Source organism: Leuresthes tenuis, unplaced genomic scaffold (assembly GCF_036924035.1).
Source record: "Leuresthes tenuis unplaced genomic scaffold, fLeuTen1.0.hap1 SCAF_16, whole genome shotgun sequence".
NCBI lineage: Eukaryota > Metazoa > Chordata > Actinopteri > Atheriniformes > Atherinopsidae > Leuresthes > Leuresthes tenuis.
Genome location: NW_027325370.1, coordinates 1,451,136 through 1,470,024, shown reverse-complemented (window position 1 = coordinate 1,470,024; position 18,889 = coordinate 1,451,136). Strand labels below are relative to the sequence as shown.

The window sequence follows — 18,889 nt, the reverse complement described above, 5'->3', positions numbered from 1 at the left end:
AACAGTGAAGGCTCAAACCCAGTCCTCCCACAACACAACCAAACACGTAACTCAGTGAGTTATACACCTATACTGGCAAAAACTGTGCATTTCATCCTTTTACCAGCAGTTATGGGGACATTCTGACACACAGATACTGAACAAACACACTCACAGTCAGGGATTTATGGACATCTACGCCTATTAAACCAAGAAAAGAAGAAGACCTTCAGGCCTGATTTATGACTCATTCACAATGTTACACCAAGTTCCAACTACAACATCCCGATCAGAACCGAGGGAACCGGAAGCAGGCGTGGGAAATGTCCCGTTGACATCCAGGAGACGGTTCTGGTTTGCTGGGTTCTGGCTGCCTTTGGTTCTGTTCCTCTTCCTGGTTCTCTTGCTGTGCTGGTTCTCATGAATCTCTCTAAAGACACTGCTGGTTATCGAGGTTGTGGATCTCATCAGTTGTTCCTGTTCTGTAGACGCAGGTTCTGCAGCCGTATGCTGACCGGATCCCCCGGGTTCTGCTGGCTCTGGGCCGGTGATGCAGGCTGGTTCTGCTCCTGAAGGAGAGAAGAACAATTACACAAAAAAACCCCAAAACAATTAAAAAACAAGTTCTGGACGGAGGAGTTGGTGGAGTTGAGGTTCCCTGATTGGCTCATCTTGTCACGATCTACGTTCTGTTCCATGTCTCGTCATTTCCTGTTTTATTTTGAAAACTCACTAATCTTCCCCTCTGGTTTCAGGTATCTTGACCTTCCTCCCGTGTGTCATGCGTCTGATTATCTTCCCTGATTCCCAAAGTGTTTCCACCTGTTCCCTTTGGTCCCTCATGTGTTCAAATAGTCTGTTTCCCTTGTCTTGTGCCAGTATGTCGTCTCCTTTTGAGCATCATTACCAGCCTCTCTCCTTGTCTTGAACCCACAGTTTCCTCGAGCCTGCAGCGAGCGACTCTCCTGCAGTGCTGTCTTATTCTACTTCCATAGCCTTAGTTTATTTATTGTAACGGTAAGTTCCATAGCTTTGTTTTTCCTCCATTTTCTAGGAGTGATTTTTCGTTGTTACCAGTATTTTGTCTCCTTTTGAGCTGCATTACCAGCCATCTGTCTTGTCTCCCGTTCCACAGAAACCACGAGCCTGCAGCGAGCTATTTTGCTATTTTGTTTGTAAATTGTTCCAAAGTTTATTTATTGTCTAACGGTAACTTCCACAGCCTTGTTTTTCCTCCGTTTTCAAGGAGCGATTTTTGTTGTAACCTTCACAGCCGCCTCCGATTAGCGGAGTGTTTTTGTGTTTTGATTTATTGAAAATATCTTGTGCCTCCGTTAGTCTTTAAGTTAAAGTAAAATTTTCATAGAGGCTCTGTTTTGGAAGAGTGCGTCTTTACTCCGCCTCGTTAGGAGAGCGTGTTTTCGTTTTGTTAACTATTCATAGCTTTTCTGTTTTCCTCCCAGCGTGGAGAGTTTTATGTTTTTTAACTTCATAGCTGCACTCCTTCTCCACGATAGATACGGCGCTTAGGTTTCCAAAGCCTTTTATTTTGCGCTGCCGGGAGATCGCCCTGCAGTGCCCTGTGTTTATAAAATATAACTCTTTTGGAATCCAAACACCCTGCATCTGTATCCTAAGACCCTCGAGGTTCCTGAAACATCTGGGGTGTTTTGAAAGATTTGTGAGGAGATAGAGAGTCAGGGTGGGGATCGGTCTCAGGAGGTGGACGACCCCAGATGATGCCTGAAAGACAGGAGTGGGGGGGGGGTGGATGGATGATGGATGGATGGATGGATGATGGATGGATGATGGATGATGGATGGATGGATGGATGGATGATTGATGGATGATGGATGATGGATGGATGGATGGATGGATGATGGATGGATGGATGGATGATGGATGATGGATGATGGATGATGGATGATGGATGGATGGATGGATGGATGGATGAATGATGGATGATTGATGGATGATGGATGGATGGATGGATGGATGATGGATGGATGGATGGATGGATGGATGAATGATGGATGATTGATGGATGATGGATGGATGGATGGATGATTGATGGATGATGGATGGATGGATGATGGATGGATGGATGGATGATGGATGATGGATGGATGATGGATGGATGGATGGATGGATGGATGATGGATGATTGATGGATGATGGATGGATGGATGGATGGATGGATGGATGATGGATGGATGGATGGATGGATGATTGATGGATGATGGATGGATGGATGATGGATGGATGGATGGATGATGGATGATGGATGATGGATGGATGGATGGATGGATGGATGAATGATGGATGATTGATGGATGATGGATGGATGGATGGATGATTGATGGATGATGGATGGATGGATGATGGATGGATGGATGGATGATGGATGATGGATGGATGATGGATGGATGGATGGATGGATGGATGATGGATGATTGATGGATGATGGATGGATGGATGGATGGATGGATGGATGATGGATGGATGGATGATGGATGATGGATGGATGGATGGATGGATGGATGATTGATGGATGATGGATGGATGGATGATGGATGGATGGATGGATGATGGATGGATGGATGGATGGATGGATGAATGATGGATGATTGATGGATGATGGATGGATGGATGGATGATGGATGATGGATGGATGGATGATTGATAGATGATGGATGATGGATGATGGATGGATGGATGGATGGATGGATGGATGATGGATGGATGGATGGATGGATGAATGATGGATGATTGATGGATGATGGATGGATGGATGGATGGATGGATGGATGGATGGATGGATGATTGATGGATGATGGATGATGGATGGATGGATGGATGGATGATGGATGGATGGATGGATGATGGATGATGGATGATGGATGATGGATGATGGATGGATGGATGGATGGATGGATGAATGATGGATGATTGATGGATGATGGATGGATGGATGGATGGATGATTGATGGATGATGGATGGATGGATGATGGATGGATGGATGGATGATGGATGATGGATGATGGATGGATGGATGGATGGATGGATGAATGATGGATGATTGATGGATGATGGATGGATGGATGGATGATTGATGGATGATGGATGGATGGATGATGGATGGATGGATGGATGATGGATGATGGATGGATGATGGATGGATGGATGGATGGATGGATGATGGATGATTGATGGATGATGGATGGATGGATGGATGGATGGATGGATGATGGATGGATGGATGATGGATGATGGATGGATGGATGGATGGATGGATGATTGATGGATGATGGATGGATGGATGATGGATGGATGGATGGATGATGGATGGATGGATGGATGGATGGATGAATGATGGATGATTGATGGATGATGGATGGATGGATGGATGGATGGATGATGGATGGATGGATGGATGATGGATGGATGGATGATGGATGATGGATGATGGATGATGGATGATGGATGGATGATGGATGGATGGATGGATGATGGATGATGGATGGATGGATGATGGATGATGGATGATGGATGATGGATGATTGATGGATGATGGATGGATGATGGATGGATGGATGATGGATGGATGATGGATGGATGGATGGATGATGGATGATGGATGGATTATGGATGATGGATGGATGATGGATGGATGGATGAATGATGGATGATTGATGGATGATGGATGGATGGATGGATGATTGATGGATGATGGATGATGGATGATGGATGGATGGATGGATGGATGGATGATGGATGGATGGATGGATGATGGATGATGGATGATGGATGATGGATGGATGGATGGATGGATGAATGATGGATGATTGATGGATGATGGATGGATGGATGGATGATGGATGGATGGATGGATGGATGGATGGATGATGGATGATGGATGATGGATGGATGGATGGATGGATGAATGATGGATGGATGGATGGATGGATGATGGATGGATGATTAATGGATGGATGGATGGATGATGGATGGATGATTAATGGATGGATGATGGATGATGGATGGATGGATGGATGGATGGATGGATGGATGGATGATGGATGGATGGATGAATGATGGATGATTGATGGATGATGGATGATGGATGATGGATGGATGATGGATGGATGATTGATGGATGATGGATGGATGGATGGATGGATGGATGGATGATGGATGGATGGATGGATGATGGATGATGGATGATGGATGATGGATGGATGGATGGATGGATGGATGAATGATGGATGATTGATGGATGATGGATGGATGATGGATGATGGATGATGGATGATGGATGGATGATGGATGGATGATTGATGGATGATGGATGGATGGATGGATGGATGGATGGATGATGGATGATGGATGGATGGATGATGGATGATGGATGATTGATGGATGATTGATGGATGGATGATGGATGGATGGATGGATGGATGATGGATGGATTATGGATGGATGATGGATGGATGATGGATGGACGGATGGATGATGGATGGATGATGGATGATGGATGGATGGATGATGGATGGATGGATGGATGGATGGATGGATGGATGATGGATGGATGATTAATGGATGGATGGATGGATGATGGATGGATGATTAATGGATGGATGGATGGATGATGGATGATGGATGGATGATGGATGGATAATGGATGGATGGATGGATGATGGATGATGGATGGATGATGGATGGATAATGGATGGATGGATGGATGGATGATGGATGATGGATGGATGGATGGATGGATGGATGATGGATGATGGATGGATGATGGATGGATGGATGGATGGATGATGGATGATGGATGGATAATGGATGGATGGATGGATGATGGATGGATGATGGATGGATGGATGGATGATGGATGGATGGATGATGGATGATGGATGGATGGATGGATGGATGGATGATGGATGGATGGATGGATGGATGGATGGATGGATGATGGATGGATGATTAATGGATGGATGGATGGATGATGGATGGATGATTAATGGATGGATGGATGGATGATGGATGATGGATGGATGATGGATGGATAATGGATGGATGGATGGATGATGGATGATGGATGGATGATGGATGGATAATGGATGGATGGATGGATGGATGATGGATGATGGATGGATGGATGGATGGATGGATGATGGATGATGGATGGATGATGGATGGATGGATGGATGGATGATGGATGATGGATGGATAATGGATGGATGGATGGATGATGGATGGATGATGGATGGATGGATGGATGATGGATGGATGGATGATGGATGGATGGATGGATGGATGATGGATGGATGGATGGATGGATGGATGGATGGATGATGGATGGATGGATGGATGGATGATGGATGGATGGATGGATGGATGGATGGATGGATGGATGGATGCCTGTTTTCATACAAACTGAATCTACCTGCTGGTGGAACTACTTCAGCTCCAGGCTTCCCTTTCCTCAGAAAGTTTTCCCCTGAGCTGCAGTAAACCTCCTGGAAGCAGCTGCTCTACATGCTTTCTTCCTGAATGGAGGTAATAATCTGAGAGGTGTTCCTTAGCAGCAGGAAGGTGGAGTACCTGGTGGTGCTGCAGCTGGCAGCTGTCCTGGGCCAGCATGGAGTACAGGAACTGGTACTGCTCCGTGGTCTGGATCATCCCGCCCCTTACAGGATGAAGGGAAACAGTCATCATGTTGCAGCACACGGGAAACATTAAACTCAGAGAGGAAAGCAAGAACCTGTCGAGTCGAAGCTGGCAAACCGTCTCCAGGATGTCAACCTGACCGGTTTCTCTGAGCTGCTGGCAGCCGATGCTGCTCGCTATGAAACAGCCGGTCCTCCCGATGCCTGCACTGAGGAGACAAGAGGAAAGGAGTGGAAAAAGGGAATTAAGTGGATATTATGTGACTGTTTCTGTTTCCAAGCAGCCAGACGATCCTGTAATATTTTAAAGTGTCCTGATCAACAGTTCTGCAGCTTTCTGTAACCTTTAAAGTGTCCTGATCAACAGTTCTGCAGCTTTCTGAAGCTTTAAAGTGTCCTGATCAACAGTTCTGCAGCTTTCTGAAACCTTTAAAGTGTCCTGATCAATAGTTCTGCAGCTTTCTGTAACCTTTAAAGTGTCCTGATCAATAGTTCTGCAGCTTTCTGAAACCTTTAAAGTGTCCTGATCAACAGTTCTGCAGCTTTGTGTAACCTTTAAAGTGTCCTGATCAACAGTTCTGCAGCTTTCTGAAACCTTTAAAGTGTCCTGATCAACAGTTCTGCAGCTTTCTGAAACCTTTAAAGTGTCCTGATCAACAGTTCTGCAGCTTTCTGTAACCTTTAAAGTGTCCTGATCAACAGTTCTGCAGCTTTCTGTAACCTTTAAAGTGTCCTGATCAATAGTTCTGCAGCTTTCTGAAACCTTTAAAGTGTCCTGATCAACAGTTCTGCAGCTTTCTGAAGCTCCTTCACAGTTTTTCTTTGGACATTTTCTGCTTTTTCCCTCATCTTCAGTCCTTGTTCCTGAGCATTTTCAGTGTTTTTCTTTGTTCAGCCACTGAACTCTGAGCTATGAACCATTCAGGCAGAAAAAAGGCTCCTAACTCAAGGGATGAACCAGTGTTGTGTCGACACAGAACAGACAACTTAGCAAAGAAGCCATTTTAAACTGGATCTTTAGGCTCTTTGTCACAAAGACACATCATTTGTTCCCATTTCTTTAGCTGCATCTATGAAAAACAGCAAAGAAAACACAGTTTGACAGACAGAAAATAGGATTTCTGCAGCAACAAGGTGATTCCCAAAGAGCTATTAGCTGAAAACTTGGCATATCTCAGCATGGTGTGCAGTGTGTCCTTAAAACATTTGAGGAAACTGGACAAGTGGAGGACAAAAGAAGAAGTGTCAGGCCTAAAAAACTATCTCCAGCAGATGAACAGGATCTGAAAGTGATGTCCTTAAGAAAGAGGAAAAAATCCAGCTGTGACCTGACAGGACCTGAGAGATGCATCTGGACCTTCAGCTGATCCATCTACTGTTGGCCCAAGCCTCATCAGAAATGGTCTCCATGGAAGGGTGGCTGTCAAGAAGCCGTTCTTAAGGAAGGGAAACAGGGAGAAAAGGCTGAGCTGTGCCAAATGACACAAGAAGTGGACTGAAAATCAGTGGCAACAGGTCTTATGGAGGGATGAATCCTCCCCAGAGCCCGGACCTCAACATTATTGAAGCAGTGTGGGATCATCTGACAGAGAACGGAACAAAAGGCAGCCCACATCCAAAGAAGAGCTTTGGGATGTCCTTCAAGAAGCCTGGAGAACTATTCCTGAAGACTCCTTAAAGAAATGACAGAAAGCTGGTCTCAGAGGGTTCAGGACACCAAACTCGTCCCTTCAGCCGTCGCTGCTTCACTCTCTGAGCTTCTGTTCTTCTATTGAAACACGACTCTGTGGATCTTCATCAGATTATTTGCATTCAAAGACATGTTGTGGGTCATTTTCAGACCACAGCATACTTTCATCTTTCTCCTCCGCCGTGGTCGGCTGCTCAGGTGCGGTAGATTCCTCGCCTCTGACAGGAAGTAGCTTTCTATTCATCCGCTGCTCATGTTTGAGACTTCGCCAGCTGGAGTCACTGCTCAGTGACCTGAACACCGTCATCTCATGTGAACGTAGAAACACAGCCGTGCAGGATCTCTGCAGGATTTCTGCAGGATTTCTGCAAGATTTCTGTAGGATTTCTGCAAGATTTCTGTAGGATTTCTGCAAGATTTCTGCAAGATTTCTGTAGGATTTCTGCAGGATTTGTGCAAGATTTCTGCAAGATTTCTGTAGATTTCTGGGTGATCTGTTGGTTTCCTTAGCTGGGCTCCTTTTTTAACTAATGCACTGAACTAATTTGGATTTTAATCGTTTTTTTTTAACTGGATTTCTTACCATCTGACAGCTCACGTCATCACATGTTCGCTACTAAAAATCTAAAAAATCTGCTTCCACCCTTCCTTATAAACATCGAATATTTCTTTAAAAGACAGAAATCACCTGATTGTTGCACCTTTTTTTAAATGTACGGCATAATAAATGACAATAAATGTTGATAAATGTTAATAAATGTTATTAAATGTTAATAAATGATACTAAATGTTGATAATTGTTAATAATTGTTAATAATGTTAATAAATGTTAATAAATGTTAATAATTGTTGATAATTGTTAATAAATGTTGATAATTGTTAATAATTGTTAATAAATGTTAATAAATGATGATAAATGTTGATAAATGTTGATAAATGTTAATAAATGATACTAAATGTTGATAATTGTTAATAATTGTTAATAATTGTTAATAAATGATACTAATTGTTAATAATTGTTAATAATGTTAATAAATATTAATAATTGTTGATAATTGTTAATAATTGTTAAGAAATGTTGATAAATGTTAATAAATGATGATAAATGTTGATAAATGTTAATAAATGTTAATAATTGTTAATAAATGTTAATAAATGTTGATAATTGTTAATAAATGATAATAAATGTAGAGAAAAGGCTGTAAATTAGAGGGACCAACCTGCAGTGGACAACGATTGGTCCAACACCAGAGACGCTGTCTGTGATTGGCTGAGAGCTGATGGATGATTCCAGGGACTTCTTGTACACCTCCACCTCTTCCACCAGCCTCAGCAGAGGAGCGATGCATTGTGGGATGTGATGGTCGGGCCATGAGGTGAACCAGTAGTGTCTGACTGGACGACGCTCCGAGTGCAGCTTTCAGAGATAAAACACTTCAGTTCAGAGCAGCATTTTCTTCATCAGTGAGATCATTTAAAAGCACGAATGTTCAGATTTATCTCACTGCTGTGCTTTCTGTACCACGACCTGTGCTTCTGTGAGATAAACGCTACGCTGCCTCAGCTGCTTCATCCTGCCACAACAAACACACTCTTGCTTGTGAAGTCAGAAGATCTCCTTGCTACAGAAAAACAAGCAGCAGCTGCGACTTCCTCTGAAAGTCTTTAGTTTGTCTGGAGTTAGACCAGCTGAAAAACTCCCCCTCTGCTTATTCACGCTCATGAAATCAGTCGAGCTTTGTGCAACAACCAGACCTGATGACTGATGTGGGTTCAGCTGCCTGCAAAGTTACGACTGAAGCCTCAAATATCAGTCAGACGGTGTTCATCTGGGTGGAACAAATGGTTTTCTGATGTCTATAAATGAGGTGCAGCTTTATAAATGACATCACAGTGACATCACAGTGACATCAGAGGTGGACTTTTGTACCTGGATCTCCATGTCGGTGATGGTGAAGCCGTCTTTCTCCTGGCTGTCCTTCACTCTGAGGAGGAATCTGCCAAAGCGACTCGTCTCTCCTCCTCCTTCCTCTTCCTCCTCCTCTTCCTCCTCCTCCTCTTCCTCCTTCACCCTCTTTGTCCCGACCGCCGGCTGCGGCCAGTAAGGCTCACATTTCTGGATCAAACACAAAGTCACGTGCTGGAGGACCAACGTTTTTCAGCCTTCTCACTGAGCTGCGCCTCCTCACCTCGTTGTTCTCCTTCAGTCTGGTAACCATGACGATGATGCTGCTCCTCTCCTGCCACACCATGTCCCAGAAGTCCCCGATGGTGTGCAGCATCGGCCCCTGGGTGGCGATGTAGGCCCTCGGAGCGCCTTTGTAGCCCTGCAGGACGGCGAGATGATCAGACATCACTGCTGCATCAGTCAGACGGTGGCCTGCATCCACACATCTGGCTGCATCCACACAGCTGGCTGCATCCACACATCTGGTTCTGTTCACACATCTGGTTGCATCCACACAGCTGGTTGCATCCACACATCTGGTTCTGTTCACACAGCTGGTTCTGTTCACACAGCTGGTTGCATCCACACATCTGGCTGCATTCACACATCTGGTTCTGTTCACACATCTGGTTCTGTTCACACATCTGGCTGCATCCACACAGCTGGTTGCATCCACACATCTGGCTGCATCCACACATCTGGTTCTGTTCACACATCTGGTTCTGTTCACACAGCTGGTTGCATCCACACATCTGGCTGCATCCACACATCTGGCTGCATCCACACATCTGGCTTCATCCACACATCTGGTTCTGTTCACACATCTGGCTGCATCCACACATCTGGCTGCATTCACACATCTGGTTCTGTTCACACATCTGGTTCTGTTCACACATCTGGCTGCATCCACACAGCTGGTTGCATCCACACATCTGGCTGCATCCACACATCTGGTTCTGTCCACACATCTGGTTCTGTTCACACATCTGGTTGCATTCACACATCTGGCTGCATCCACACATCTGGTTCTGTTCACACATCTGGTTGCATCCACACAGCTGGTTCTGTTCACACATCTGGCTGCATCCACACATCTGGTTCTGTTCACACATCTGGCTGCATTCACACATCTGGCTGCATCCACACTAATCCACATTAATAAAGTCTTATCTAACTGTAATTTTATAACAAACAGCAGCTCCTTTAGTCCTTTACAGAGAAAGTAAACTGGTTAAAGGCTAATTCAGACCAGTACAGATGTCCAGTGAGAAGGAAGCAGTGATATTTATTGGTAGAAATGTCAAACTGCACCTTTATAGCTCCATCTCACCCAGTCCTGTTGGAGAAAGTCACGATGGATGTGAAAAAGATGAAAAAGAGCAGATACTCGGATCATGAGGCCAGTTCTGATGGCCTGTCAGCTTCTAATCAACTCTGAACTTCCAGCTTCCACTATGATCCAATTAGGTTTTACATCCAATCTTCTAATAATCTCTGACTCAAACTGAGCATTTAAAACGTCTTCAGGTGACCTCACGGTCAGGGTTTGCTCCTTTTGGGGTTGCCATAGTAACACGATGGAGAGGTGAGGTCATTCTGCACTAATAGCAACAGATCCTTCTGATCTGATAACACACCTCCGTCAGATTCTTTACCCCCCGGTCCCGTTTTAACACATTAAAATGTAGAAATGAACTCTGACTTATTGTTTTTGAGTCCCTGCATTAATAGAACCACAACTTCACCACATCCCCTCTGCTTCTGAAACCACTTCACATCCTTGACGTCAAAAGACAGGAAGTGAATGAATAAGACTATTCTGTTCATCAATAAGAGCCGAACGTCCAATCAGAGAGGCACAAGTCACCCCACCGCCCCACTTTTATCTGTGTGGGTGATCTGAACATGAAGCCTCACAAAAACTGTCAAAATCTCCTCAGATCAACACACACACACACACACACACACACACACACACACACACACACACACACACACACACACACACACACACACACACTGCTGAGGTGGCAAAGTGATGCGTGGGCCGTAACGAAGGAAGGGGGAGTTGGGGACATGTCACTTCCTCCCTCACTTCCTGTGGGTTTCCTGGTTGTCAGACACCCACGCTAACAAACTGACGGCTCTGTCCAACACACACACACTCACACACGTGCACGCACACATGCACACAAACGGGAAGACGCCTACGCTGAGTGATATCGCTGTTTATCACACACGATAAGTTTGTTCTCTTTTTAATAAAACCCAGAGGGCAACGGGCCGTGTTCAGCATCACTAAACTGCAAAAAACAAACAAATAAACAAATAATTAAATAAATAAATAAATAAACAAACAAATAAATAAGTAAATAGCTAAATAAAATAATAATAAAAAAATTAAAAAACAAACAAATAAACAAACAAATAAATAAATAGATAGATAAACAAACAAACAAATAAATAAGTAAATAAATAAACAAATAAAAAACAAATAAGTAAATAGCTAAATAAATAAATGAATAAATAAAAAATAAAAAAATAATAAATAAATAAATAAATAAATAAACAAACGTGTTCGCAGCTCCATTAAATGAAGAGGCGCTGCTTTCTTAGAGCTGATGGAAACAGAATAAACCGAATTCACGGATTATTTCACAAAGTTTAAGGTCGAAAACACGAAGGAAAAGCTCGACCAGAGTAAACTCTTTCACTTCTGCTCACAGGAGAACTCAGCTTTGTCCGTTAAGCTGAGGTTTATAATCATGAAGATATTACGATAATATCTCCTTCTGCTCTGCATCGGTTGCAGATCAGAGGAGGTGAAGTTTGGTTTCTGCTATAAAACAACTGAAGGAAACTCTTTGTTTCTCTTGGTTCTCGTGTATTTTGTACGATGCTGTATTATTCAAATGTGAGTCATATTATAGATCATTTTAATGATATCTTTGTGTTTTGCCTGTTTGTGATCACAGATATGATATTATCACCATAAAGAAAACACAGATCCATCCAAAGAGAATAAACAACAGTCTTTCTGCTTAATTATCTGCTAATTGCTCATTTTACTTGGTATATTTTACTAATTCTTTTGCTTTTAGATGCACTTTATCCTTGAATTTTATTCATTTTTGGCACCTTGAAGTGCACTTTATTCTGCATATTGTACTTATAAATAAAGATCTTTAACCTAATGTAACATGTTAGTTTTTGAGGTTTGACTAATCCAGAAGAAGTTACTCAGTCAGTCTGTTATCGTGGAGATTTAACCTGATCACTTGGTGGGTTTTGTTGCCACAAAACAAATGAAGACAAACAAAGAGAGAAAATCCCCGACTTGCTCTGCGTCTCCTCTGCACATTTCCACCTCACTCGGCTAAAGAAACAGCGAAAGATTCATGTGGTCGAAGCTTTCGTATTGTTCTCAGCTCAAATTATTTCTAAATGTGGGTGAAAAGGAAAAGATTAATCCCAGAGAAAAGCATATTGTGCCGATTCTGCTGGAGCTACAGCCCCCAAATAACAACTTCTGGCTTTTAACTGTGAGAGAAAATACTGACTGACATGCTGGTTATGTGGTGCAGGAGAAGCTCGTTAATAAAAATTAAATTAATAACATCCCTGAAGCTATATTAAGGTAATACTGCATCTGTTATTCCTGTTGTTAGCCAGCAGAACATCAGATTATAAACCATAAATCAGACTCTATAATGAGTAGAACCAGTACATTCAAAGCTAAATATCTCACTTTATAACCACATGAGGAATTGCAGAGGGGGCTTTATATTTGGTAAAGTAAAAGTCTCTAATGAGTCATTTTTTCAGAGAAAATAACTTATTCATGTAACTAATTACTTCTTAATGGAAGTAATCCCTTAAATCCAAGTAATAAATTACACAAAACTGTGTTCAGTTCATTCCTGTTGGGTTCGCTAACATTATGCTAGCTTGTTGCATGACATTTTTGGTGCCTTATGGTGGTGTCTTTGGCATGGAAACGTGTTACATTTCACATCTGTAGGAGGAGCCAAAGAGCAAACAAATGCCAGATTATCTTCTGTTACTTCCAGCAAAACACAAGAAGAAGAGAAGTGGGCCGAGAGTGAAGCCCAGGGTTTGTAAAGCCAATAAGTGACGGAGGAATTACAACCTGTTTTTTACCTGTTACCTGAACAATCATCCAGTTCCACAAATGAATCACGATGAGTTCCTAAAAGATGGGTCAGTACCAGCAGTTCAGAGTGTGGTAGTCTGAGCTCATTGAACTCTAAATACTGTTTGCCTTCATACATTAATAACAAGCTTGGGGGGTTTCAGTCATGTCAGTCTGGGGTGGGGTGCAGTCGAGACATAAGGAGACTGTGTCAACTCATTTAAAACTTCAGAACGCTCTGAAACTGAAGAAGTGACAAATTATTTTTCCAGTCTCACATCATAACAAAACTGAAACCCAAGTTATTTTTGTTCTTTGACAAGTTTTCCATTTGCAGCCAGTAAAAAAAGTCCTGAGTTTAGATTTTTATCTGTTTTAGATTATGAGTCGGAGTAAAGATTTCATCCATATGAATAAATCATTTATGAATAATCTATTGGCTCTGCTACACTAAGCAGCCTTCAGGATGTGGAAAACTACAGCCTGACTCGACCCAGTGCGAAACAACGCGAGACTGACCCTGATGTAGTTGGCATTGATGTAGCGTTCTGGCCCCGGCTCGTCCTCTTGGCTCCTCAGGATCACCCGGGTTTCAGGGTCTAAACAGAACACACAATGATTGAAGGGAGGGAAACAACAACAACAGCAGCTTGTGGTGAGGAGGTCAACGTGAGTGACTGACTGGGGAGGATGGTTTTGTATCTGTCTTTCATCACGTGTCCTGGAGCGTCGAGATCTGCGGCGTTCACGAAGTTTGGAGGGATCTTCTGTTGAGGACAAAGACATAAGGAGGATAAAACAAACGCACCTCATCTCACACCATTAATAACTGTTTCTCTTGTTTGTTTCTTTCTTTCTACAGTGCTCATAACAGGAAGTGAAAGTGTGAGAATGACTGGTGTGCATGTTTAGGTAGAAATCAGAGTAACATCACGGTGAAGGATGAAGGTTTTTCACTCGTTACTTTACCTGTTAGCGGACATAAGGTTTGGACAAAAAAGTGCATACACCACTTTTTTGTGCTACGCACCCTTTGGACATGAGGCCCCAGGTTACTAAATCATGTTAAAGCTGAGCTGCATGTTAGTAACTGAGGAGAGCTGTTAGCAGTGAGCCTGATGAGAAGGATGCACCTTCAGTGATATCTGGATCCATCGGTGTTAGCTTCAGTCTCAGATCTGGTCCTGGATCCATCGGTGTTAGCTTCAGTCTCAGATCTGGTTCTGGATCCATCGGTGTTAGCTTCAGTTTCAGATCTGGTTCTGGATCCATCGTTGTTAGCTTCAGTCTCAGATCTGGTTCTGGATCCATCGGTGTTAGCTTCAGTGTCAGATCTGGTTCTGGATCCATCGGTGTTAGCTTCAGTCTCAGATCTGGTTCTGGATCCATCGGTGTTAGCTTCAGTCTCAGATCTGGTTCTGGATCCATCGTTGTTAGCTTCAGTCTCAGATCTGGTTCTGGATCCATCGGTGTTAGCTTCAGTGTCAGATCTGGTTCTGGATCCATCGGTGTTAGCTTCAGTCTCAGATCTGGTTCTGGATCCATCGGTGTTAGCTTCAGTTTCAGATCTGGTTCTGGATCCATCGGTGTTAGCTTCAGTCTCAGATCTGGTTCTGGATCCATCCTGCTTCTGTGTGAAGATGTGTTGTTGCAAGGAAAGCACAGGATGTGCTGTGTCCAACAATGATTGACCTCTGACTTCAACGCTTCGTTCTATTAAACTTTGCTGCTCGTGCTTCGGCCCGTTTGTTGTTAAATGCTTTTGTTGCCAACTGGTGACCTGTCCAGGTGAACCCCGCCCCTCGGGATAGGCTCCGCCCCCCCCCCCGTAACCCGACCGACAGATTAAGCGGGAATAGAAAATGGATGGCTGCTTTTTTTGCCAGCAGGTCTGATGGAGACTTCACTGGTGCTACCCAACACTTACTCCTGGTTCACTGTCGTCCTCACCAGTTTCGGTGGGGCTCCTGGACATGTTCTCCTCCACATCTGGACTCCCAGTGGTTCCCATTTGGAGCCATGAGTGTGTTTGAATAACGCGCCTCGGCTTACTAGCTTGGCATTACAATTTAACTTATGTTTATGCATTTAGCCGACGCTTTTATCCAAAGCGACTTACAGGTAGGGAGATAGGGTAAGGGGGCCTTGCCTGAAGACCCCTACTGAAGGTAGTACCTTTCATGCAGGGGATTTGAACCCAGGTCACCCACATGAAAGGTGGCAATCATACTACAATATCCACTTATGACAGTCAGTCGCGTGTTTAAGATCATTGTTATAGAAATATAACTTCTGCGTACCACCAGTGGGGCCACAGTTGAGAACCATGAATGTAGCCAACATCGCCCCCTTCTGGTGACATTACACAGCCGAGTTTATTCACCTCAAACCATCAATGGAAACTAGTCTGATTCATTTATTTTTTTAAACCAGGCTAATCCCTTTAATAAGGATCGTTGTAATATTTCATCAAAGCGGACTCATGGTGAAGCCTACCTGATACTCTGCATTCAGCGTGCTGGTGTCGGTGGCCGCCTCCTGCAGCTGAACGCCTGTTAACGGTCGGGAGGAGGTGTGAAGCAGCTGAAGCCACACCTCCTTAGGGGTGGTGACAGAGCACACAGTCTCCACCCCCAAGGTGCTCACATCCAATAGCAGAGACAGGTTGGAGCCCCGCCTTTTGAAGGAAAGAAATGGCGCAAATATTTTGAAATGAGGAAAAGATGAAGAAATAAAAACATTAAAACGTTCAAAAATATACATTTTTGTGAGGAGATATTTACAAAATTCTGGCATTTACAAATGTTGCATTTCACATTTAAAAGGTGATATTTCAGGTCATGATTTTGTAAAAGCGTGGTTAACACCCACCGTTCCTGGAGGCGGACGGAGGCTTTGCGAGGTGGTGTGGTCATGGGTGGAGGAGTCACCGGATCCTCAGCAGGCGGGGAGGTCGAGTGTATCGCCGATGAGCTCATGGTGAGGGTTGGGGTCTGTTTATGTGTTTGTTTCTGGGTCTCAGAGGCTCAGCTCAACATCCTGCTGCAGAGGAAACAGAGTTTATCTCAGGGTTCATTTTCAACATCTCAGTAAAAGTGAGCAGATTAAACTGAGACGGTCTGTTCTGAATCTGAGCTGCTGTTGAACAATCAGCAGCTACGATAACTCAAGTCTGCAGAGCTGCACTTCCTCACAGGCAGTAAAGACTTACTTCAAGTAAACTCCAAACTTCCCTTTTCAAAATTCAAACCTCCAACTTTTTACAAAAGCTTCTTGTTAAACTGAGTCATAATATCCTTACATAGATTCTCAGCAGTGCAGTTAGACATCAGACTGTGTAAATAATGTAAGATATAGTCTTTTCCACCAGCCTCTGGGGGTCCACCCGGTCCCTCTATGGGTCCATCCCGGTCCCTCTGAGGGTCTAACCGGTGCCTCTATGGGTCCATCCGGTCCCTCTGAGGGTCCAACCGGTGCCTCTGAGGGTCCATCCGGTCCCTCTGGGGTCCATCCGGTCTCTCTGAGGGTCTAACCGGTGCCTCTGAGGGTCCATTCACTCTCTGAGGGTCCACCCGGTCCCTCTGGGGTCCATCCGGTCTCTCTGAGGGTCTAACCGGTGCCTCTGAGGGTCCAACCGGTGCCTCTGAGGGTCCATTCAGTCTCTCTGGGGTCCATCCGGTCTCTCTGAGGGTCCACCCAGTGCCTCTGTGGGTCCAACCGGTGCCTCTGAGGGTCCAACCGATGCCTCTGAGGGTCCATCCGGTCCCTCTGGGGTCCATCCGGTCTCTCTGAGGGTCTAACCGGTGCCTCTGAGGGTCCATTCACTCTCTGAGGGTCCACCCGGTCCCTCTGGGGTCCATCCGGTCTCTCTGAGGGTCTAACCGGTGCCTCTGAGGGTCCAACCGGTGCCTCTGAGGGTCCATTCAGTCTCTCTGGGGTCCATCCGGTCTCTCTGAGGGTCCACCCAGTGCCTCTGTGGGTCCAACCGGTGCCTCTGTGGCTCTTTTATGTGAGATGAATGTAGGCACCTCTGTGAATGTGACCTTTGGCCCGACCCGTAGTTTGGGAAATCAGGGAGCCTAACCATGTGGATGGAAGCTAAAAAGGATAAATAAAACTGTATTTTGTCAGATGGTCTCTCAGCTAAACCAAAGTTATCTGCTGTTACTGTCAATGTGAACTGAGTTATCCCGGGAGTCCAAACACACGGCTGAGATCCACAAAGAAAGACCAGTTTGTAACAGACGCCCGAACGGCTCGACCTGCTGCGGGTCAGACGCAGTTATAATGTGTGAGATTATTTTAGAAGTGTGAAAGAGTTACATTCAGAGTATTAAAAACACAATTCAAAGTGCTTTACATATTTTTATCAACTACAGGTCCAATTCATACAGTTTTATACAGTAAAACTGGGGGTATTACTCGGGCTAATTCATGTGCAGATATGCATGTTTTTAAATCTTGGACAAGAGTAAGAAGCGGAGGATTTCCAGTTTCGTCGTCTTTATGTCTTTCTTTTTTTCCAGATCACATGCTGCAGGCTCTGTGGAGGTTTGCAGTCCTTCGAGGTCTGAGTCGATGGTTCTCAGTTGAAAAACGTATCGTCCGATCTGGGCGTGAGTTAGAAAGCGAAGGAGTTGAACTGACTCTGGTCCTGTTCTTGAGTGGGGATTGACTGGTGGATTTGGGGCAGTGATGTTGTACGAGTCTGTTGAAGAGAGATCTTAGCTGGAAGGTGAAGCTGCTGATCTGCCAGTTGATCTACGTTCTAACTTTCATCTCTGGTCATGAGCTGTAGGTCTGAAGGGAATCTGAGCTCATCCTGAGGGATAGAGCGCTCAGGTAGAGCTCAGGTAGAGCTCAGGTAGAGCGCTCAGGTAGAGCTCAGGTAGGGCTCAGGTAGAGCTCAGGATCGCGTCGCTGCTCGTCTGCATCAGCAGGAGGCAGATGAGTTTGTTCAGGCCTTGGGTTGGGATGCTTTCCAAGGGAAGTGTTTTCCCAACGATCCGATCCAAGGCAAGCAGTAAAAAATGGGTCAGTGGAGGTATTCTGTCCTCGGTTTCTATGGACAACGACTTGATTCTCGTATCTGCTTGATTCAAAGTTATTTAAATTCAAATTATCCCTCTGTGAAACTCAGCTTTCAAATAACAAACTGAGGTGTTTATGACCTAAAATCAGCTTAATATCTGCAGACAGAGCCGAGCATTATGTAGCCTGAGAGATCAGTAAAAACAAGTAAATATTCATCAATTTTCTATACCGACAGTCCGTTAATCGGGTAGCGAGTGAGCCTATCCCAGCATCGGGCGAAAGGCGGGGTACACCCTGGACAGGTCACAAGTTAATATGATTTTACTAAATACATTTGGAATGTGAATGAATAAAAAGGATAAAATGCCTGAGGTAAGATATTCTGACTTTTAAAAAGCAGTTTAATCCTTTT

General features: G+C 44.1%; 1 protein-coding gene across 2 annotated transcripts in view; it reads right to left on the bottom strand.

Annotated features, from left to right (window-relative positions):
• Positions 1–183: 183 nt before the first annotated feature.
• The window catches only part of LOC140271763 (tyrosine-protein phosphatase non-receptor type 7-like), a 29,339-nt gene continuing 10,633 nt past the window's right edge, over positions 184–18,889 (bottom strand). For both annotated transcript variants that reach the window (XM_072367060.1, XM_072367059.1), the window contains exons 2-11: positions 16,315–16,485; positions 15,940–16,120; positions 14,126–14,210; positions 13,963–14,042; positions 9,532–9,669; positions 9,273–9,458; positions 8,563–8,759; positions 5,748–5,861; positions 5,588–5,672; positions 184–548 (exon numbers count right to left, since the gene is read on the bottom strand). In XM_072367060.1, coding sequence (XP_072223161.1) covers positions 447–548; positions 5,588–5,672; positions 5,748–5,861; positions 8,563–8,759; positions 9,273–9,458; positions 9,532–9,669; positions 13,963–14,042; positions 14,126–14,210; positions 15,940–16,120; positions 16,315–16,421 — 1,275 coding nt within the window. In that variant the 5' untranslated portion in view covers positions 16,422–16,485 and the 3' untranslated portion in view covers positions 184–446. The remainder of the gene's footprint in view (positions 549–5,587; positions 5,673–5,747; positions 5,862–8,562; positions 8,760–9,272; positions 9,459–9,531; positions 9,670–13,962; positions 14,043–14,125; positions 14,211–15,939; positions 16,121–16,314; positions 16,486–18,889) is intronic.